General features: G+C 44.8%; 1 protein-coding gene across 2 annotated transcripts in view; it reads right to left on the reverse strand.

Annotated features, from left to right (window-relative positions):
• LOC124555349 (alkaline phosphatase-like) overlaps positions 1–24,269 on the reverse strand; it is a 220,917-nt gene that overhangs the window by 57,355 nt on the left and 139,293 nt on the right. For both annotated transcript variants that reach the window (XM_047129229.1, XM_047129230.1), the window contains exons 3-4: positions 9,725–9,917; positions 9,470–9,633 (exon numbers count right to left, since the gene is read on the reverse strand). In XM_047129229.1, coding sequence (XP_046985185.1) covers positions 9,470–9,633; positions 9,725–9,917 — 357 coding nt within the window. The remainder of the gene's footprint in view (positions 1–9,469; positions 9,634–9,724; positions 9,918–24,269) is intronic.

Here is a 24,269-nt window from a genome sequence, read left to right on the forward strand (position 1 = left end):
GAAGACAAGGCATTTCTTTGCAACAGCTAGCTCCATCTTCTCTACTGATCACAATAGCAAAAAATTGTGATCACTGAATAACAAACAACATTGTGAGACGTTCCATCTACAACCTATCAGTGTATAAAGTCATGTTAGCTGCTGAAGAGGTAGCCTAGTGGCAGACACTGGAGCCTATAACTTCGATGCTCCATAGCATCATTGGATGAGCTTTCTGGAAATGAGTACCTACCCTTGATTTGTTCCTCGAAACACACTCTACAACCCTTTTAAGTTTGTCATGCTATTTCTGGGTCACCCTGCATACAATACTAGACATCTTGTTTGTTTTTGTAATTTGTTTTAAATTATCTAATTTTTTTCTTATTTTACTTATCAGTAATCTGTGAACTACATAGTGTCTTGTTCCACAAAGAGTAGCTTTGGATAACTTAACCTCAAGCAACCAGAGAAAAATAAAAGAAGAACATCAAGGATGGGGTACCATGAAATCACTACAAATAGAACGAAAATTTCAGAATAAAAATCAGTCGTCAGGTGCACATATACCATGAAATTGAATTCTTTCTTTATTGTTGCTGCAACACTCAGATACTAGTAATTATGTAAGACCTACACTGTGTGTGTGTGTGTGTCTTTTTATTTAAAAAAAACATAAATAAATTAAAATGGTACTGGCCTGAACCTGCAAACTAATTAATCAAAAGTAATGGAGTGACTTCAATCAGTTTGATTCAGATAATTAATCTTATGAAACATTTGTACTTATGAATACTTTCTTAAATTCTCTTTTGTTGGTTCACTTTACGTAGGTAAAGAAGTGAACAGCTGTCAATTTTAGGAATACTTATACTTTTATTTTCAACTGTGATGATTCAGAAAAATGTTCACTAATGAAGCAACTGTGTCAACACCTTCCTTATTGTTGGAATGTGTTTTTCACATAGCTATGTTTTAATATTAATTTTATTAAGAGTCAGACAGATCAGTCACAATAATAGTAACTGTCTGCTCTCAGTCCATTCATTGCACGACAATAACAATTGCTTTTATTCTTCTTTAATGACTAAATTTTTCTAAATCTATAATTACAACTTCTGAACACGAAAATCTGTAGGGGGGAAGACTCTTTGATGAATAATGGATTTCATATGTTGAAAAATGCCTTACTTGTAGAGTATTCTACTGAAATTTACTGATGATTTGTGCATCATGCTCATAGTAATCAGATAAGCCTTCCATAAACTTCACTGCTTTTCAGTGGAAATTATTAATTTCTTTAGTCACATCAAACTGATATAGAAGCACATAGATGAGCAGTACTCATATACAGAATTGCATGATATGTTTCACTTTAGTTCCCTCATGAGTATCTGCATATATACTATGGTGCACCAGAACTGTCCCACTAAATCTTTGTATGTCATCTGCCTTTCTCACTATAAGATTCATATGGTTGTACCACTTTGAATGCTATTGATAAAGTAATTCAAAAGCAAAATCAACTTTACTGATTTATCAGTTTGCAATAGCTTATGTTTAAAAACAGTTACCAGATCACTTTAAGTATATGGATTTTTAAAAATTTGGTCTACAGTGCCCTTGTATAAAATTCTGAGCAATGAGGTTGGTTGAAATGCTCCAAAATATACTACCATAATACAGCAAAATAAAATGTTACAAAACGACTAACTTTCTGGGATGAGTGATGAGTCAAAATTGCATTATACATGACCCATGAGTGGCATGAGGCAGATTTGTTGGCAGAAGGCCGAGTGGCTGTGGGATGAAACAGGATGGCAGGCTGATGAGGCCCAGGAAGAAGTGTCCGTCAAATTTAAAACTTAATTTCCTATGGTAACATTGATTCTGCAGCATGGTGGGGAGGCAATCATGCCCCTGCCACACAGGAGTGGACCAGTAGTTGCCAGCTGGTGGCTAGTGTCTGCCCAGCTGGCTACAACACCCTGCTGTGTTGACATCTGCACTCGGTGCTGGGCCTGCAGCTATGTTGGGTGGGCACTGACACCAGTGATGAATACTGGAATCTTGTGGAGATAGCCCCTCTTTGATGAATTACTGCACCCAGGCAGCCAAGGGAAACAGCAAGAGAAGCACCTATTGCATTGTCAGTGGGTGGCTGCTGTGCCCAGGGCACAACCTGCTGCTTCCTAGCAGGAATTCAACTGCTGCTGGAATGGACTAGCAGGCCCACTGCACCGTGGCACCAAGTCTGGGGGTGGAATTTCACACTGTAGGAATCCAATCTACTGGGATCTATTTTACTGGTAGATCAGTCTGGTGGGCAGCTCCCCATCTTAAATAAATGAATGCTGTGCAAAGCACAGTTAGTCGCTAGAGCACTAGGTGTCATGACATGGTCATCATTGCCCTTCCAAATACTGTTTAAAGTGACGTATTAACTGCCACCCAGAGATTCACCCATCTTGGGTGGGTATTAATTGGTTCAGGGAATGGATCAGGCATGGATTCCACCTATACACTCCTGGAAATGGAAAAAAGAACACATTGACACTGGTGTGTCAGACCCACCATACTTGCTCCAGACACTGCGAGAGGGCTGTACAAGCAATGATCACACGCACGGCACAGTGGACACACCAGGAACCGCGGTGTTGGCCGTCGAATGGCGCTAGCTGTGCAGCATTTGTGCACCGCTGCCGTCAGTGTCAGCCAGTTTGCCGTGGCATACGGAGCTCCATCGCAGTCTTTAACACTGGTAGCATGCCGCAACAGTGTGGACGTGAACCGTATGTGCAGTTGACGGACTTTGAGCGAGGGCGTATAGTGGGCATGCGGGAGGCCGGGTGGACGTACCGCCGAATTGCTCAACACGTGGGGCATGAGGTCTCCACAGTACATCGATGTTGTCGCCAGTGGTCGACGGAAGGTACACGTGCCCGTCGACCTGGGACCGGACCGCAGCGACGCACGGATGCACGCCAAGACCGTAGGATCCTACGCAGTGCCGTAGGGAACCGCACCGCCACTTCCCAGCAAATTAGGGACACTGTTGCTCCTGGGGAATCGGCGAGGACCATTCGCAACCGTCTCCATGAAGCTGGGCTACGGTCCCGCACACCGTTAGGCCGTCTTCCGCTCACGCCCCAACATCATGCAGCCCGCCTCCAGTGGTGTCGCGACAGGCGTGAATGGAGGGACGAATGGAGGCGTGTCGTCTTCAGCGATGAGAGTCGCTTCTGCCTTGGTGCCAATGATGGTCGTATGCGTGTTTGGCGCCGTGCAGGTGAGCGCCACAATCAGGACTGCATACGACCGAGGCACACAGGGCCAACACCCGGCATCATGGTGTGGGGAGCGATCTCCTACACTGGCCGTACACCACTGGTGATCATCGAGGGGACACTGAATAGTGCACGGTACATCCAAACCGTCATCGAACCCATCGTTCTACCATTCCTAGACCGGCAAGGGAACTTGATGTTCCAACAGGACAATGCACGTCCGCATGTATCCCGTGCCACCCAACGTGCTCTAGAAGGTGTAAGTCAACTACCCTGGCCAGCAAGATCCCCGAATCTGTCCCCCATTGAGCATGTTTGGGACTGGATGAAGCGTCGTCTCACGCGGTCTGCACGTCCAGCACGAACGCTGGTCCAACTGAGGCGCCAGGTGGAAATGGCATGGCAAGCCATTCCACAGGACTACATCCAGCATCTCTACGATCGTCTCCATGGGAGAATAGCAGCCTGCATTGCTGCGAAAGGTGGATATATACTGTACTAGTGCCGACATTGTGCATGCTCTGTTGCCTGTGTTTATGTGGCTGTGGTTCTGTCAGTGTGATCATGTGATGTATCTGACCCCAGGAATGTGTCAATAAAGTTTCCCCTTCCTGGGACAATGAATTCACGGTGTTCTTATTTCAATTTCCAGGAGTGTAGTTCAGAAAAGTTCAGTTCTGCTTGGAGAGCATCTTTAGTGGCTTGCTCAACCAGTACAGCTGGAGCTGTGTTATGCTCACATGAGTAACTCTTGTCACCGTGACTGGTAAATGGAAAGTTGGCCCTGCTATGTCGCATGCTGCACCGTTAACCAGTAACCCACTATCTTTCAGTTCCAACAACCACAACCCCGTGAGCCTTCCTTGCTCATAGCAACTCACTACTGCTACTACACTGTAATATACAGAATAAATCCAATGCAGACATTCTTCATGGAAATATGGCCTAGGTTCCACAATATCCATCATACAATGCTGACCCCCTGTCTGCCCATGAAAAACTGTACTGTGCATGTGTTTAAGCTCATCTGAATCACACAAGCTGGATATACTGCAACTTTCCGCCTCTGGCATTGTCATGACTCTTTCTCTGTTATCACTCCATAACTGTCTCCTCCTTCAGACATCAGCAACACACCACCTGTTCTCACCTACACAAATTTTCCTATGGTTCCTAATTTCACCAAGTAGGAATGTGTGGTGTAGCACTTAAAATTTACATGTCTTCCAAACACCAGTATCTTAACCAACAACTTAGTGAGGTGCCACAGTTGTTAGGGCACTGGACTCACATTCAGGAGGATGACGGTTCAAACCAATGTCCGGCCATCCTGATTTAGGTTTTTCATGGTTTCCCTAAATCACTTCAGGGACATTCTGGGATGGTTCCTTTGAAAGGGCATGGCCAATTTCCTTCCCCATCCTTCCCTAATCCTAAGGGACCAATGACCTTTCTGTTTGGTCCCCTCCCCCAAATCAACCAACCAACCAACCAACACACTGTTCCCACCAGCACATAACCACTAACCAACACATGTAATCATGCCTGATTCATTCTCACTTCCCATTAAGAAGTTTGCTGCCACTGGTCAGAATCACTCACAAAAGTAAAACTAAAGATTCCTTATTCTGATACAAAATTCATGACATTACTTTTAACATACCACTCCCAGTGTCCTGCACATAATATTCTAAATGAACATTAATAAACACAATAGAAATACATATGCTACTTCCTTGATCATAATGTGCAAGGGTTGACTCACACTTTCCTGTGTACCCTTCTGCTTCCTCCATCCTGCTTTTTCCTCTGCTTCCACTCTTACTATCCCTGGGATCGACTCCAGGGCATCTCTGAACGATTGTAGCTGTCCAACACACACTATTTTCAACCTTGTCAGCAACTTTAGCTCACTGTTGATGGTGATGTGGTTTCTATAACTTGATAAGGACCTTGGTATCTCATCACAATTTTTTTCATCTTGCCTTTCAGTGTATAAGGGCTAGAAAACATCACCCACTACAAACTCTATACTACAGTAAGCTTCCCTTGCATTTGTATGCTTCCTCATGTCTCTCCAAAGCCATGGTGCCCACCCTCTGTACTCCCTTCCATACCTCTCTCATTGTTCCCATGAATTCACCGGCTGTCTCTCTGTCCTTGCTTCTTTTTACCTTAATCATACAAAATTATGATGTAATTCTTCTTCCATATACCACTTCTTATGGTGACAATACTGTACTGGTGTGGACCTTTGAACTGTATGCACACACTACAAACAAAAGAGACATGTCCCAGTCATTCACATAGTAACTCAGCATCCTCCCAATCATCCAATGCAGTCATTCCAAACTTTCATTTGACTTAGGATGAAGTGGACTAGTTCTTGATATCTTCACACTTAATAAATGATATAATATCTTCATCAAGCCCAACATGAAGTTTGGACCCTGATTTGTAATCATCATTCCTGGTACTGCAGACTTCAGTATCCACCTATTGACCATCATCTGTAACTGTCTGCTGATTCAGCATGTACTAGCTAGACATACTGAGAGAAATGATCAATAACTCAGCACAAAACAATTCCCCACTGAAGACTGGTTGAATGGTGCTAACACATCCAACCCAACCCAATCATCTGAAACAGTTTTGAAGCTTCTGGTAGTCTCTGTAATGGTACTCACAATACAAGTCGAAGTTCGGTGCACACTGTAGACAATTCTTCACATAATGATCCACATCTCTTGTTCTTCCTTTCAACCGATACTTCTCTGCTACCCTTTGGTTCATTGCTCTGCATTCTCCATGGCTAGACAACACATGATCATTCACTTCCCTTAGAACTTCTTCCTTCAGCTTAGCCTATACTGCTACTCATGATCCTAGCCTTGTTACCTTGCACAGCAGACTGTCACATATCCTGAACTTCTGTTAAATCCTGTATTGCTTGCAGTCACTTTCAGTGACTGCTTGCCATTCCTTAAAGCACTGACCCAGTACTTGTACCACTGCTGCTTTCCTGCTTAATCTGTCTGAATTTTCATCTTTCTTTCCTGGAACATGAACAACTTCTTAGTCAAATTCAACAAGTGTTAATGCCCATCTCTTTAGTCTGCTGGATGGCCCTTCAATCCTAACAACTATTTCAGAACAGCATGATTAGTCACAACATTAAACTACTTCTCATAAAGGTGACATTTTTTTTTTGTACATTTTCCATTGCTCACACATGGTAAATTGTGGTTCAGTGGCACAGGGAATACAGTAGAAACCACTGGGATGAAATTAATACTGCTTTAATTGTACTGAATAAGAGAAAAAATATTTCAACTTTCACTGCAGGCTTTCCCTCGATATAAAGTAACACTGCAATAATTACTTGGAGATATAGAAAGCATTCCAAGTTTTAAGAGAGGCATCACAGCCCCCCCCCCCCCCCCCCAACCCCCACAACATGAATCTGTTTAATTTTCCTAAGATAAATGTTATTTAAAGTATTGTGAAGGATAACTTTCAGTTTAGTGTTGCAAAATTATATACATAATGATACCTGTACCTGGCATTCTATCACTAGCAACTGATAAGGCAGTTAGTCATTTCCATATAGAGAAAGGACAGTTGTGTTTGGTTGGCACCTATTAACGACCTATCCATATTCTCCAATGCAAGATGTGCTTCTGAAGTTGTTTGATTTGCCCTGACTGCACCCAGGAACTATTTCCTAACTTTTTTCCACATTCCAGTGTCCACAGTTCCTTTTATCTTACTGAGCAGATATACACTCCTGGAAATTGAAATAAGAACACCGTGCATTCATTGTCCCAGGAAGGGGAAACTTTATTGACACATTCCTGGGGTCAGATACATCACATGATCACACTGACAGAACCACAGGCACATAGACACAGGCAACAGAGCATGCACAATGTCGGCACTAGTACAGTGTATATCCACCTTTCGCAGCAATGCAGGCTGCTATTCTCCCATGGAGACGATCGTAGAGATGCTGGATGTAGTCCTGTGGAACGGCTTGCCATGCCATTTCCACCTGGCGCCTCAGTTGGACCAGCGTTCGTGCTGGACGTGCAGACCGCGTGAGACGACGCTTCATCCAGTCCCAAACATGCTCAATGGGGGACAGATCCGGAGATCTTGCTGGCCAGGGTAGTTGACTTACACTTTCTAGAGCACGTTGGGTGGCACGGGATACATGCGGACGTGCATTGTCCTGTTGGAACAACAAGTTCCCTTGCCGGTCTAGGAATGGTAGAACGATGGGTTCGATGACGGTTTGGATGTACCGTTCACTATTCAGTGTCCCCTCGATGATCACCAGTGGTGTACGGCCAGTGTAGGAGATCGCTCCCCACACCATGATGCCGGGTGTTGGCCCTGTGTGCCTCGGTCGCATGCAGTCCTGATTGTGGCGCTCACCTGCACGGCGCCAAACACGCATACGACCATCATTGGCACCAAGGCAGAAGCGACTCTCATCGCTGAAGACGACACATCTCCATTCGTCCCTCCATTCACGCCTGTCGCGACACCACTGGAGGCAGGCTGCACGATGTTGGGGCGTGAGCGGAAGACGGCCTAACGGTGTGCGGGACCGTAGCCCAGATTCATGGAGACGGTTGCGAATGGTCCTCGCCGATACCCCAGGAGCAACAGTGTCCCTCATTTGCTGGGAAGTGGCGGTGCGGTCCCCTACGGCACTGTGTAGGATCCTACGGTCTTGGCGTGCATCCGTGCGTCGCTGCGGTCTGGTCCCAGGTCGACGGGCACGTGCACCTTCCGCCGACCACTGGCAACAACATCGATGTACTGTGGAGACCTCAAGCCCCACGTGTTGAGCAATTTGGCGGTACGTCCACCCGGCCTCCCGCATGCCCACTATACGCCCTCGCTCAAAGTCCATCAACTGCACATACGGTTCACGTCCATGCTGTCGCGGCATGCTACCAGTGTTAAAGACTGCGATGGAGCTCCGTATGCCACGGCAAACTGGCTGACACTGACGGCGGCGGTGCACAAATGCTGCGCAGCTAGCGCCATTCGACGGCCAACACCGCGGTTCCTGGTGTGTCCGCTGTGCCGTGCGTGTGATCATTGCTTGTACAGCCCTCTCGCAGTGTCCGGAGCAAGTATGGTGGGTCTGACACCCGGGGTCAATGTGTTCTTTTTTCCATTTCCAGGAGTGTATCTTCGACTTCCTTTTGGGAACTGCTCTTTCAAGTTGGGTCACTAAAATGCAAATCATTAACCTTCAACAAAACACACATTTTGATTAGAAATGCTTATGATCTAGCAAAGAGATGCATTTTCACCCTTTTGAATTGATGATGAGTCCAAGATAACAGAGTCTCATAAGGCATCTTGGTTCCTCAATTCATGTGTTGACCTCCATTTCTGAGCTATTATCACCTGTTAAAGGTGTTTTCTTCTCTGACATAGTGGAGCATAATTTATTAATACAAATTTTCATTTACCTACATTCATTTCATTTTTTGTATAATGTAGTGTGGCTTGAGATGGAGACACAATGCATCCATTTATGTGGTATTCTACACAGTTGCTGTTTTAATCATCATAATGTTGGGCTTTGTTTGTGGCCATATACAAGGCCCCATTTTATTGACATTTCACCTATCTGCCTGCATATTTTCTCTCTAGAGAGTCATGAGAACAGAAATGAAATTAGATACAATTTTTTTCTGTGGTATTTCATGTGAGGATGTACGTGTTTCACTTACAAGGTTTCTATACTTTGTGGAGCCAGTTTACAAACTGCAAAGGCTTGCTATAGTTGTGCAGTTGTGCGGTTTCTGCCTGCTGGAACAACTGTGTCTCTTTAAGCTTTAGGTTATCAGTAACAGGTACTTTACAATACCATGATTGTAAACATTAACAAAATAGAATAACAACTATGACCAGTCAATTATGAAATATTTTTTTTATATTCATAAAATAGATTTCAAGTCTTTCCAAACTCACCTTTTGATGCGGCATTCAGAAGTTACATATTTATGTTTGTAGCATAATGCTGGGTACTGGTTTGATATGCCCACCTGTTATCATCAGTTTTCATTGGGTACTGGCCAGAGAATTAATTTCAACTTCTTTCACATTTTCTGTTTGTCATGTAACAATCTAACACCTTTGCAGTGTGAAATTACTAAACTAAACCTCTTGCAGCTAACCTTAATATTTTTCCCAGGTTCATCTTCCACAAGCTGTCGTGCTATGTCTTTGCAGTGACTTGCTGATGCTGGCATCTTGCTTTCACATTCCCAGTCCCTGCTGGCAGTGTGAGCATAGAGAGCACTTGGTGTTGCATGCGTTACTCTGGTTGTAGTAACAAAGCCTATAGTGGCAGAAAAGCAAATATTCTATCTACTCTTGAATAATGATGCAGATCAGTCATTTGGCATATCTTCCATCTAAATAACACAAACCTGTATCTTTCCCAGCATCTTGTGCCCATTTCAGAACAGAATGCAGCCAGCGAGTCTTGTCCAGTGATGCAGCACAATCAGTATAGTTTACATGTTGATCAACGCCAACTACTTTAAAATTGGTCTTCACACCACTGAAGAGAGCTGTTGCAGTGCTCGCAGAGTCTGGGACCATTCTATCAGCATTATAAGTCTAGAAACAAAAGCACAGTAATAGGAGATGTTAATATGCAATTAATGAATGAACATTTCCACTAAATAGTAATATACCATATTTTGAAGAAGTTCATATTTGTACCTAACCGTTTACAAAAGTTTTAATTTTATGAAATAAACTTCATGGCTGCTTCAATGGATGATTTCAACATTGTAGAAAAGTATTACTAATTTAATAGGTAAGTCACTAGATCAGCAGTAAATGAGACACATTAAAGGCATTCTTCAGTGTCACGTACTTTGGGAGAGAATAGGTGTGTCGTGTGGACAGTTGTTAAAGAGGGGTTACTGTGGTAGGTTTCTGGAGATAAGGAGCAACAGATGTCTATGTACAGATCGGGCAGTTACTGTAAATCACAAGCCAGTGGTTTGTGAGCACTGAGCTGGAGCCTGATAGTTCTCTAGATGTGTTACTTTGGACACAGATCACTTGAATTTTGTGGCCACGACATCAATGTGAGTTCACTCTCATGCTCCTCAAATCACTCTAGCATTATTCTGGTCTAGTGACATGTATAGTTATCCTGTTGAAACTATCACTTCCAGAGGAGACATCAACCCTGAAGGGAAGTAGGTGGTTTGCAATAATGTTCACACGCTCCACAACTGTTGTGGTCTTTTGATTACTTCTACAGGTCCCGTGGAAGCCCAGCTGAGTATCCCCCACAGCATAATAGAGCACCCAATGGCCTGCATGTTTCGAATAGCTGTTCATTTGGATGATTGTGTATCTGGACATGGCCATTGACCTGTTGTAACAAAAAATGTAATTTATCTGACAAGGAAATCTATTTACAGTGATCCAGAGTACCATCTCAATGATTCAGTGCCCACTAGAATGATAATTGAAGATGTGATCGGGTCAAAATAGGAACACATGAGGGTTGTTTGCTGCCACCAGGCAGCTTTTACTCTCATGGTGGGGAGTTTTAATTTTATGACTCGTCAGTATATGAGTGTGGCATTGATAGGTCGTATTGACCTTAGACAACATTAATCTTTGGGACTCAGGTCGCTTATCCGAGCTGCCATGTTAATTCAGTCTGTTCTTAGACCTTGTACTGTGTGCACGTGTATGGTAGTTGTCGAAATATATGTATACACAGATATTAGTGGGGACAGTTTACACGCCATGTGTTGTAAATCAACAGGTTATGCAGATGCCACCATGGCCACCTCACCCAATGCTTTGTTCGAAGATTTGGAAGCCCAACTATGACTGCCAGGCCCCTTCAATCCTTCACCAACAGCTGGCTCCCCATTACTCCATAGTGATTCGCGATCTCCAACCACATTAACTTCAAACTTTGTTGTTCTACAATGGTCGAGTGCTACACCGTTAACTCAAACAATGGACTTGGGTTTTGTGTCGCCGGACTGTGCTCGCCAACATATGAGGTGTGAAGTGGATAATATTCAGGAGAACATCTTTCGGCATTTCGTCTTTCAGGGGCAGGTTACCACACCACAGTGCTCTTCCGCAAGTTCCACTGGTAATTTATAGTCTGACCTTACAGGGCGTGTTTTCAATGTGCACAGAGAGCTCACACTTTTGTCACACGAGTTACCAACACAACCCCTGGCCTGCCACCCCCCCCCCTCCCCCCCCCCCCCGCCACCCCCCACACTTGTAGGGGGCTCCAGTTCTGACCACTCAGCCACTCGCCTCTCAGATCCACCTGTGTCTGCCACGCCGGCTTTCTGCGTTATTTCTGAGGTGGGCGAATTCGAATCAGTACCTGTAACCTACGATCCACTTTACAGGACCCATACACGCATCACGCAACCGCTTGTTCCCACGGTACTGACCGTGCTAGCCGTGTCGTGTTTTCGCGACACATCAAGGACAATGCGACCCGCCATTGCTACGGATGTTCTTGCCAGTAGTGGACCCACGCCTACTGTGCCGGCCTGCTGTATGGCCTCTCCTGCCATGGACCAGCTGGTTTTCCAAGGGACACCGAAGTCACCTTTGTACCATCCCCCAGGTCGTCTGCCAAAGCTGCCACCTTTATACGAAGACAATCCTGTATCATAGTTTGCACTTGTCGAGCAACTTTTTGAGTTGCATCACGTGTACGACGACAACTCTAAGTTCCTGTGTCTCATCACGCACCTCCATGATCACTCGGACTTAATTTGCGATCTACTCCTCTCACCACCACCTCCACTGAAGTATGAGTTCATGAAGAAAATTATCATGGAATGACTCACCTGCTCACCACAAGAATAATCATCAAGGTCTTGTACAAGGAACACCTGGGGGACCGAACTCCATCACAACTCTGGCACCGCATACCGTGCTGGGTATCACTCTGTGGGTGGTGTGGTGTGGTGTGCCATATTGCCTACCGATCTACAGATCCACCTGCTACTGCACTCCTTCGAGACAATTGGCTCTCATCTCCGCATCACAGACCAACTGTATTCATTGCTACGACAACACCAACCAGCACACCACTCACCACTAATTGGCACAACTGCTCCTGCTTACCAGCAGTCTGCTGGCAGAGGCAGGGCTCGCTCCACCTCCGCGCCTTCTACATCGCCTGGCAGTATCTGCTCGCTCTCTCCACTGTCCGAGCACTCCAGGATTGCCCATGCACCATATGTGCTGGTATACATGCCAGAACAAATCAACGAGGACAAGCATCCTCTGCTGCCACAGTCACCACCACCACAGCATCTGGCTCATCCATACTGCTGGTACCACAAGATTTTCGGCGATAATGCCAAGAAGTGCCGATTACCTTGCCAGCACCCAAACGCCGACTGCTGGACCTAAAAGACACCAAGTCCTGCGGGGAAACTCACAGGTGTCCTCATACATTTCACTCCGTCCACTTGTCTGCCCGGCCTAGTGGCCTTTGTATGTGACTGACATTTCGTCACAGCTTGCTTTCCTAGTCAACACGGGTGCTGACATGTCTATCATACCTACATTGGTGGCTCCCCCGTCTTTTCACGACACGTCAATGTCACAAATCTCTCCGAACGTAGTTCAGGGATCAGTGCTACACCATCCCACTAACACTCAGATTCTGTGCTCCCACACTTATGTTCCACATTTTGTTTCTCTCGTGACATGTGAGTTGGTACGTGAGTGCTCTGCCTTCACGGGCGACATTGTGAGCTGCGTCACAAACCTACTGTCAGGATATGACTCGGCAGCACAATTCTGCCAGGAAAACGACGAGCTGAAACAACGAATAGCGCACACTTACAATGAGCTCGCTGCGGCTCGTACCTTGCTGCTGAAACTAAAGTCCACAGTCCCGCCACCTAATCATGTTTCTCCAGCAGACACCAGCCCGGACACTCATCAGGTTAGTCCAAAAACAATAATTGCCTCTGATGATTCGCGTATGGTAGACTACGCATCCCCGACACACTCGCCACGTTCACTGCCATATTGTCAGACAGTGCTAACGACAGTTGCGCGCACGATACGACCACACCCACTGCGCGGGCAGCTGCCCCGCGTGTTGATAAACATTCCCCATCTCTCGGGCGCCAACCATGTGACTCGGCGGCCATCGCTGTTCCACGCGTGACGCCAACACCACTCTTGCCCATGCCGGGTCCCAAGTGCAAGGTTGACAGCAGACAGTCGCCGTGCGTTCCGACCTCCTCCGTGCTGCGCGCGCGCAGCCGCCCTCTCCAAACAAGCACACGCCGCGGCCACATACTAGACATGTGACTTTCGTGCTGCCTTTTCCCACTTGTACTAACAGCTATGCCTCGTCGGGCCCTACCCATCAAAAACTTCACGTCAGGACATTGATCAGTCCCGTGTGCAGTTATCAGTTTCTTCCATCACTGACGGAATGACACACAAGATAGTTACCACTGCCGGCCTTCCTATTAGGCACAACATTAGATGTCTCAACCCTATTAAGTTGCGTGCAGTCCGGCAGCAAATTAACAAACTTTTGGAGGCAGGTATCCTGCAACCGTCAGACAACAACTGGTCTTCACCGATCCACCTCGACCTCAAACACGATGGTTCTTTCCGAATGTGCGGCGACTGCAGATGCTTAAATGCTCATACTGTCATGGACAATTACCCCGTGCCTAACATAAATGATTTCACTCGTGTGTTATCAGGCGCTACAATCTTCAGTGTTATTGAGTGTAAACCAGAGGTGTACAAATTCCCCTTGCAGCCTGCTTGCCCCTAGCACCTCTGCAACCATTCATGCAGGTCAGCCTGCCGCGATGTAAACACAAGAGTGCGCGTGTACTGAGGCATAGTGGGCAATGCGGGCGATACGGGCTCCCGCAAGCCCGGGCTACCTGGGTTCCCGCAAGCCTGCCAAGCTTCACGGGACCCGCTCAGCTTGCTGCGCCTGACAACAGGTTGCGCTGTCAAGCTACCGTGACTAGAGTAGCCAGGTAGTTAGCCTGCAGTTCATTTATCGCAACGGTGGAGGCAGCACAATGAATAGGTCGAACTTTAGTGAGATTGAAAACAAATTGACAACTGGCGAATACATGCTGGTAACGAAACAGAGCACAAGTGCCGCATGGGAAACGTATATATATATATATATACATACATACTCATAGACAAATACATATATATATATACATATACATACATACATACATATATACACGCATATACATATACATATATACATAAACATATATATACATAAACATATATATACATAAACATATATATATATATATATATATATATATATATACATGCACATGTAAATATTCAAAAACCTTCTCCATGGAAACATGCGTACATAGTGAACTTTCATGGTAACCCGCAAACGATGTCAAAATCTTTTGTAAGGTACTCTCTTCAATGTACTGTCCGAAATATTATGTAGACAGTGATGTTCCTCTTGATGGTCAAGTGTGCAAAATTTCTTCAAGATCGGAATAAAATTGTAGGTTGGTGTAGAAGTGTGTACGTAAAGTACCCTCCGCCATGCACCATTCAGAATTTTAAGCAGGCAGCGCCCTTCACCCTGCTTTGAATATCAAGTGTGCCAAATTTCATCAAGATCGGAATAAATACGTACAATTTGTCGAGTTCCGTTATGTAAAGGAACCTCTGCCAGGCACCATATGAAATTTTATGTAGACTGTGACCTTCCTCTTGGTTTCAAGGTATAGTGTGCAAAATTTCATCAAGATTGTATGCAATACAAACACACGGACACAATGAAAACGCACTTTCAGTTTTTGTCAAATTTTCCAATTTTTCGGTCGATTTTCGAAAAATTTTATTTTATAAAAACCTTGTCCTGAGAATTACGAACACAGCAAAAAAAATTTAGCCGAACTGGTCCAGGCGTTCTCGAGTTTTACGCTTATCAACACATTTGGCAATTAATTTTTATTTATATAGATAAGAAGCCCGAAATATACGCGTAAAGGAAGAATATACAAATAAAACCAATATTTTTTTTACCTGAAATTAATACATATATATATAATGTTGGGGTTTGTCTTTTGGTGCTCAGGTAAAATAAAAACTTTTGATTAACGTTCATAATACGACAATGACACACGCAGACTAAACGGCTGCGTAGCGCAGCTCAGCAGTAATATGGGCAGGCAAGCAAGTTTCCCGCAGCCTGCCCGGGTTGGGTTCTGCTTGGCTTGGCTGGGAGTGAAGCAGCCTGCCCGTTCTGTTGACAACGAGCGGCGGCCTGCCCGCCTGGCCACCGGGCAAGCATGGGCGGGTTAAAAGCGGGACATGTACACCTCTAGTGTAAACGAGCCTACCACCAGATTCCCATAGCGCTGGATGGCGTCCATAAAACAGCTATTAGCACGCTGCTTGATTTGTTCCAATACAACTTCATGCCATTCGGCCTAAAAACACAGCATAAACGTGGCTGCATTTCATTGACTCCATCTTATGACAGTGCGAGTTTTGCTTTGCATTTCTGAATGACATACTCATTTTCAGCAAGTCAGCTGAGGAACACCAAAATCATTTATCCATGGTCCTCCAGACCTTCAACTCCAACGGAGTCGAGGTCAACAAAGAAAAATTCCAGTTGCGTCAGCCTTCCGTCACATTCTTGGGTTACACTGGGTTCAGCGACGGAATACAGCCTCCCAAATCTCTTGTGCACGCCATCACTTCACTGCCGTTCCCGGCTGTTTACAAAGAACTCAGATGTTTCCTGGGCACAATAAATTACTAATATCGTCACCTGCCTTCTGCCGCCGCCGTGCAGGCCCTGCTGACAGACTCACTGTCGGGTAAACTAACTTCAGGATTCAAACCCGTTCGCTGGACTGCACCTATGCTGGAGGCTTTCAATGCATTAACGACTTCTTTAGCTCATGCTGTGACACTCGTCCACCCCGATCCCTCGGCCGAGTTGCTCATCTATACGGGCGCCAGTGGCATCGCAGTTGCAGCAGTACTACAGCAACGCAAGGCAGACACAGTCACCCGCCTTCATTTCTTCTCTAAGAAAATATCAACAGCTCAGAGGAAATACTCCGCTTTCGATAGAGGACTCCTTGCGGTCTACAAGGCCATCAAATACTTCTGCCCCAACGTGGAGGGTCGCTCGTTCTTCATCCTCACGGATCACAAACCACTCCCAGATGCTTTCTGAAACCCCCCCCCCCCCTCCCCCGAGGACCCACCCCCACGGCCTTTCCATCACTTTGATCTAGGCTCCCAATTCAAAACCGATATTCACTACATCAAAGTCACGAACAACACTGCTGCAGATTTTTTTCGTGGATCAATACTATTTCACTGATCATTGACTTATCCAACCTGGCCGCCCTACAAGCCTCCATCGAGGAATCTCAAGCTCTCCTCACGGGCACTCAAACATCCTTTGTGTTTACTAAAGCTAAATTCCCCAGCGTTGTGGATGAGATGTGGTGCGACTCTTCTACTGGTACCCTATGCATATTACTCCCCCCCCCCCCCCCCCAACCCCCCTGTGCCGGCAAGCCTTCGACGTTCTGCATAACCTCACTCACCCTGGCGACCATGCCACTACACGGCTCATCTCTGAGCGTTTCGTTTGGAAAAATATAAAACGGGACTGTCAGACCTAGGCACGCAGCTGCATCCCCTGCCAATGCAACAAAATCGGCCACCACCCCACCCCACCACTGAGCAAGTTTGACATCCCTCCAGGACGATTTCGTCATGTACATATCGATCTTACCCATCCTCTTCCACCGTCGGTGGGGCACAGATGCATTCTATCGATAGGTCACATCGACCTTAGACAACATTTATCTTTGGGACTCAGGACGCTTATCCAAGCCACCATGTTAATTCAGTCCGTTCTTATACCTTGTACTGTGTGCACGTGTATGATAAGTGTCGAAATATATGTATGTGCAGATATTAGTGGGGACAGTTTATTCTGTATACCGCTATTTGTATCCTGACCCCATACGAGCATCAGATTTTACAGGATTCTGGATATAAAAAAATTAAACATGATACATTGGTTTCTTTAAATAAAAATTTCTTCCAGTACTCACTAAAGTTGTAACATCATGAAGGCAGAATGCAACAATTGTAAAACTGACATGACGTGTACTACATGCTTAGATATGCAAATGAATATCATTTCATCAAAAAAGTAGGTAAGTGTAATGCCATCTACACTGCCTGACAAATAAAGTGAGGCACACATAATAGAAGGGGGGAACGAAATGAAACTTCATGGGTTGAGAGGGTATGTGATGTTATTTCAGTGATAACAAAACTGAGTTAAATTTACAAAAAAACATGGCAGTATGAGCCCACTTATCGTGACATTACATCCCCTCTGACCCGCATGCATGCACTGATTTGTTTGATAAGGATGTCATATCCTCTCCTGAGGCAAGATGTCCCACGCTTGTCATAAATTTTCTTTGATATCCTAGATACTGACACTCAGAAAGAGATGACATCTAAGATGGTCCCATAGATGTTCTATCAGGAACATATGTGGGGATCAAGCTGACCACCAGGAGTACCTCAACATTACGCAGACACTTTGTAGAGACACGTGCCATGCGCGGACAAGCATTTTCCTGTTGAACTATGGCACCAAAATACTTTTGTATGAGAGGTAACATATGAGGACGCAATATGTCAGTGACATACTGTTGTGCCATCAGCATGTAACAACTTAAGGGTACTTTTCTCTCTTCTAAATTGAATCTATCCTTGCTAGTCTCATTGTTAATCATTCCACGATGTTGCTGCTTTGTTTAGTGAGGATCCGTTGACTGTAAAGTGAATATGTAATCATTGGCTTCATGGAGGGGCATGCCATGGAGGATCTTAGTGGCTCTGCACGATTACCACATAGGTGGAGAGACATTTTCACCCAGCCATGCGGGATTGTGCAGTCACATCAAATATCTTGAGTCAGGAAACAGGTTTGTTTGCAGCATGGTGTACTATACTGCGTAACACAGCATGTTGTTATGTTCCGTGCATTTACTGCTGGCTGTGCTTGTGCTAGGTGGCCGGCGTAGTATTTTAGTTTGTTTGTTGTGTTCCCTACCCCCATGAACCATAGACCTTGCCGTTGCTGGGGAGGCTTCCGTACCTCAGCGATACAGATGGCCGTACCGTAGGTGCTACCACAACGGAGGGGTATCTGTTGAGAGGCCAGACAAACGTGTGGTTCCTGAAGAGGGGCAGCAGCCTTTTCAGTAGTTGCAGGGGCAACAGTCTGGATGACTGACTGATCTGGCCTTGTAACACTAGCCAATGATGATGGCGTCCTCTTGGGTAAAATATTCCGGAGGTAAAATAGTCCCCCATTCGGAACTCCGGGCGGGGACTACTCAAGAGGATGTCGTTATCAGGAGAAAGAAAACTGGCGTTCTACGGATCTGAGCGTGGAATGTCAAATCCCTTAATCGGGCACGTAGGTTAGAAAATTTAAAAAGGGAAATGGATAGGTTAAAGTCAGATATAGTGGGGATTAGTGAAGTTCGGTGGCAGGAGGAACAAGACTTTTGGTCAGGTGAATACCAGGTCATAAATACAAAATCAAATAGGGGTAATGCAGGAGTAAGTTTAATAATGAATAAAAAAATAGGAGTACGGGTAAGCTACTACAAACAGCAGGGATGGCTAGAGGACAAATGTAAGGATGCAGACGCTTATCTCACTAGGGGTAAAATAAATACTGCCTACAGGAAAATTAAAGAGACCTTTAGAGAAAAGAGAGCCACTTGTATGAATATCAAGAGCTCAGATGGAAACCCAGTTCTAAGTAAAGAAGGGAAAGCAGAAAGGTGGAAGGAGTATATAGAGGATCTATACAAGGGCGATGTACTTGAGGACAATATTATGGAAATGTAAGAGGATGAAGATGAAATGGGAGATACGATACTGCGTGAAGAGTTTGACAGAGCACTGAAAGACGAGTCGAAGCAAGGCCCCGGGAGTAGACAACATTCCATTAGAACTACTGATGGCCTTGGGAGAGCCATTCCCGACAAAACTCTACCATATGGTGAGCAAGATGTATTAGACAGGCGAAATACCCCAGACGTCAAGAAGAATATAATAATTCCAATTCCAAAGAAAGCAGGTGTTGACAAATGTGAAAATTACCAAACTATCAGTTTAATAAGTCACAGCTGCAAAATACTAACGCGAATTCTTTACAGACGAATGGAAAAACTGGTAGAAGCCGACCTCGGGGAAGATCAGTAGAAATGTTGGAACACGTGAGGCAATACTGACCTTACGACTTATCTTAGAAGAAAGATTAAGGAAAGGCAAACTTACGTTTCTAGCATTTGTAGACTTAGAGAAAGCTTTTGACAATGTTGACTGGAATACTCTCTTTCAAATTATGAAACTTGCAGGGGTAAAATACAGGGAGCGAAAGGCTATTTACAATTTGTACAGAAATCAGATGGCAGTTATAAGAGTCGAAGGGGCATGAAAGGGAAGCAGGGGTGGGGAAGGGAGTGAGACAGGGTTGTAGCCTACCCCCGATGTTATGCGATCTGTATATTGAGCAAGCAGTAAAGGAAACAAAAGAAAAATTCGGAGTAGGTATTAAAATCCACGGAGAAGAAATAAAACTTTGAGTTTCGCCGATGACATTGTATTTCTGCCAGAGACAGCAAAGGACTTGGAGGAGCAGCTGAAAGGAATGGACAGTGTCTTGAAAGGGGGATATAAGATGAACATCAACAAAAGCAAAACGAGGATAATGGAATGTAGTCGAATTAAGTCGGGTGATGCTGAGGGAATTACATTAGGAAATGAGACACTTAAAGTAGTAAAGGAGTTTTGCAATTTGGGGAGCAAAATAACTGATGATGGTCGAAGTAGAGAAGATATAAAATGTAGACTGGCAATGGAGGGGAAAGCGTTTCTGAAGAAGAGGATAGATTTCTGTGTCAGGAAGTCGTTCCTGGAAGTGTTTATATGGAGTGTAGCCATGTATGGAAGTGAAACATGGACGATAAATAGTTTGGACAAGGAGAGAATAGAAGCTTTCGAAATGTGGTGCTACAGAAGAATGCTGAAGATTAGATGGGTAGATCACATGAAAATGGTTCAAATGGCTCTGAGCACTATGGGACTCAACTTCTCAGGTCATTAGTCCCCTAGAACTTAGAACTAGTTAAACCTAACTAACCTAAGGACATTACAAACATCCATGCCCGAGGCAGGATTCGAACCTGCGATCGTAGCGGTCTTGCGGTTCCAGACTGCAGCGCCTTTAACCGCACGGCCACTTCGGCCGGCTAGATCACATGACTAATGAGGAGGTATTGAATAGAATTGGGGAGAAGAGGAGTTTGTGGCACAACTTGACAAGAAGAAGGCAATTGTGCAATGAAGTTATCAACACAGATTTTCTGTGAACGTTTGGGCAGGCATTGTTGGTGATGTCTTGATTGGGCCCCATGTTCTTCCACCTACGCTCAATGGAGCACATTGTCATGATTTCATACGGGATACTCTACCTGTGCTGCTAGAACATGTGCCTTTACAAGTACGACACAACATGTGTTTCATGCACGATGGAGCTCCTGCACATTTCAGTCGAAGTGTTCGTACGCTTCTCAACAACAAATTCGGTGACCGATAGATTGGTAGAGGCGGACCTATTCCATGGCCTCCACGCTCTCCTGACCTCAACCCTCTTGACTTTCATTTATGGGTGCATTTGAAAGCTCTTGTCTACGCAACCCCGGTACCAAATGTAGGGACTCTTCGTGCTCGTATTGTGGACGGCTGTGATACAGTACGCCATTCTCCAGGGCTGCATCAGAGCATCAGGGATTCCATGCGACGGAGGGTGGATGCTTGTATCCTCGCTAACGGAGGACATTTTGAACATTTCCTGTAACAAAGTGTTTGAAGTCACGCTGGTACGTTCTGCTGCTGTGTGTTTCCATTCCATGATTAATGTGATTTGAAGAGAAGTAATAAAATGAACTCTAACATGGAAAGTAAGCGTTTCCGGACACATTTCCACATAACATATTTTCTTTCTTTGTATGTGAGGAATGTTTCCTGAAAGTTTGGCCGTACCTTTTTGTAACACCCTGTATAATATAAGCCCCCTTCCCCCGCCAAAGTAACTGGTATAGGCACGCGCATTCAAATACAGAGATACGTAAAAAGGCAGAAGACGATAAGACAATAAGTGTTTGGCGTCGTTTTTAGATCGGTTATTGCTGCTACAATGGCAGGTTATCAAGATTTAAGTGAGTCTGAACGTGGTGTTATAGTCGGCGCACGAGTAATGGGACACAGCATCTCCGAGGTAGCCATGAAGTGGGGATTTTCCCATACGATAATTTCACGAGTGTACCGTAAATATCAACAATCCGGTAAAACATCAAATCTGCGACATCACTGCGGCCAGAAGAATATCCTGCAAGAACTGGACCAACGACGACCGAAGAGAATCGTTCAACGTGACAGAAGTGCAACACTTCCGCAAATTGCTCCAGAGTTCAATGCTGGGCCGTCAACAAGTGTCAGCGTGCGAATCATTCAACAAAACATAATCGATATGGGCTTTCGGAGCCGAAGGCTCTTTCTTGTACTCTTGATAACTGCACGACACACAGCTTTGCTCCTTGCCTGGGCCTGTCTACACCGACATTGGACTGTTGATGACTGAAAAGATTTTGCCTGGTCGGACGAGTCTCGTTTCAAATTGTACTGAGCGGATGGACGTGTAAGGGTATGGAAACATGGAAACAACCTCATGAATCCATGCACCCTGCATATCAGCAGGAGACTGCTGAAGCTGGTGGAGGCTCTGTAATGGTGTGGGGTGCGTGCAGTTGGAGTATATGGGACCCCTGATACGCCTAGATACGACTCTGACAGGTGACACGTACGTAAGCATCCTGTCTGATCACCTGCATCCATTCATGTCCATTGTGCATTCCGACGGACTTGGGCAATGCAAGCAGGACAATGCGACACCCCACACGTCCAGAATTGCTATAGAGTGGCACCAGGAACACTTTTCTGAATTTAAACACTTCCGCTGGGCACCGGACTCCACAGACATGAACAATATTGAGCATATCTGAGATGCCTTCCAACGTGCTCTTCAGAAGAGATCTGCATCCTCGCGTACGCTTACGGATTTATGTACAGCCCTGCAGGATTCATTGTGTAAATTTCCTCCAGCACTCATTCGGACATTAGTCGAGACCATGCCACGTTGTTTGCGGCAGTTCTGCGTGCTCGCAGGGGCCCTACACGTTATTAGGCAGGTGTACCAGTTTCTTATATATATATATATATATATATATATATATATATATATATATATATATATATATATATATATATATATATATATATATATATATAAAGTTCCTACACTTAACGCATTTTTCAGGTAATCAGACAAGGGACTATTTCTTTGAAAGTAAATTGCATTTCAAAATGCATAGGGATGGAAGCTGGAGGTGTATATGCCATAGAAGACTGCAGTTTTAACGGAACATGCGTTAATGATGAGAAGGAGTAACACACACTGTGTTGCTGTACTCAAATAGATCTGACAGACATTTGGGAACTGTGTGGAATATCTATGTTACACATATCCGATTCCATTGCGTTGCTGGATGGCTGGGCATCTCTTAAATCCGTATTTTGACTTGTAAAAATATCAGTTTATTACATTTTTTTTTAGTTTTATATATTACACAAACATGCACAGACAATGCTCTAATATAGTGACAACCCAACATAACAAGAAAAAAAAAAAAACAGTGGGCAAGACGATGCATTTTCTTTCAAAACGTAAGGATGGATGAGGGTATGTATGGGTGCAATCAGAAAATCAGTTATTTTACTCGATCAGTGCGTTAGAGTAGGGTGGATGGGTAATTGATAGTACTGGCACGAGGTACCCTCCACCATGCACCACACAACGGCTTGTATGGAATTTGTTCAGATGAAGGATGTTCGTAGGTAGTGGAGTTTTCTACAAGAAGGCACTAGCGAACAGCAGGAAAACCTGTATGTGAATCGGTGATTCGAGTGCGAAACTGAGGCGATAGCCTGGTCTGCAGTCGCACGGTACACTGGGAGTAATTATGGGTGACCTCTATTAAACGCACCAATTTTCCAGGCATTCGAAATTCCCGCATTGCCTTATAAGGTTTGGCCTGGTTTAATGTATCACATGCAGAGTTAAAGTCACTGAAAAGATGGTGCACACTAACATTGGGCCAAGGCATGGAGAGGGGCTTTTCTGCCTACTTTTCAACCTGGCACTTGAAGAAGTGGTACGCGAATCGGGTATTCAGACAAGAGGTGCTGTCTACAATAAGTCTGTACAACTGTTGGGATATGCAGAAGACTTGGATTTAATAAGCAGAACACTTAGAGATCTACAAAGTGCATTTTCAGCTCTAAACTGAGTGCAGAGGAGATGGGCCTGAGAATTAATGAAGGAAAGACGAAGTATATGTATAATGGTACTAACCCACACTTACAGCCCACAATAGCCCTTGGTGGAAAGACAGTGCTCCTAACCGATGCTACTTTGGAATGTTGCGACATTTTAAATCCAAACTTCTATCATGAGGGACTAATTGCCCACTTTACAAAACAGTGATATGCCCAGTAATTACATAGGGCTCAGAAACATGGACAATTACAAAGCAGAGTGAAAACAGACTGAGATCACATGAAAGAAGTAAACTGAGGAGGGTTTTCGGACCTGTATATGAAAATGGGACCTGGAGAAGGCGAAGGAATGACGAACGTAATGACTGCTATAAGGAGGATGGTCAACTTCATAAAGCTGTGTAGACTGAGATGGGCTGCACATGTAATGCGACTGGATGAGACAGATCCCGC

The sequence above is a fragment of the Schistocerca americana genome, chromosome X, assembly GCF_021461395.2.
Source record: "Schistocerca americana isolate TAMUIC-IGC-003095 chromosome X, iqSchAmer2.1, whole genome shotgun sequence".
Lineage (NCBI taxonomy): Eukaryota > Metazoa > Arthropoda > Insecta > Orthoptera > Acrididae > Schistocerca > Schistocerca americana.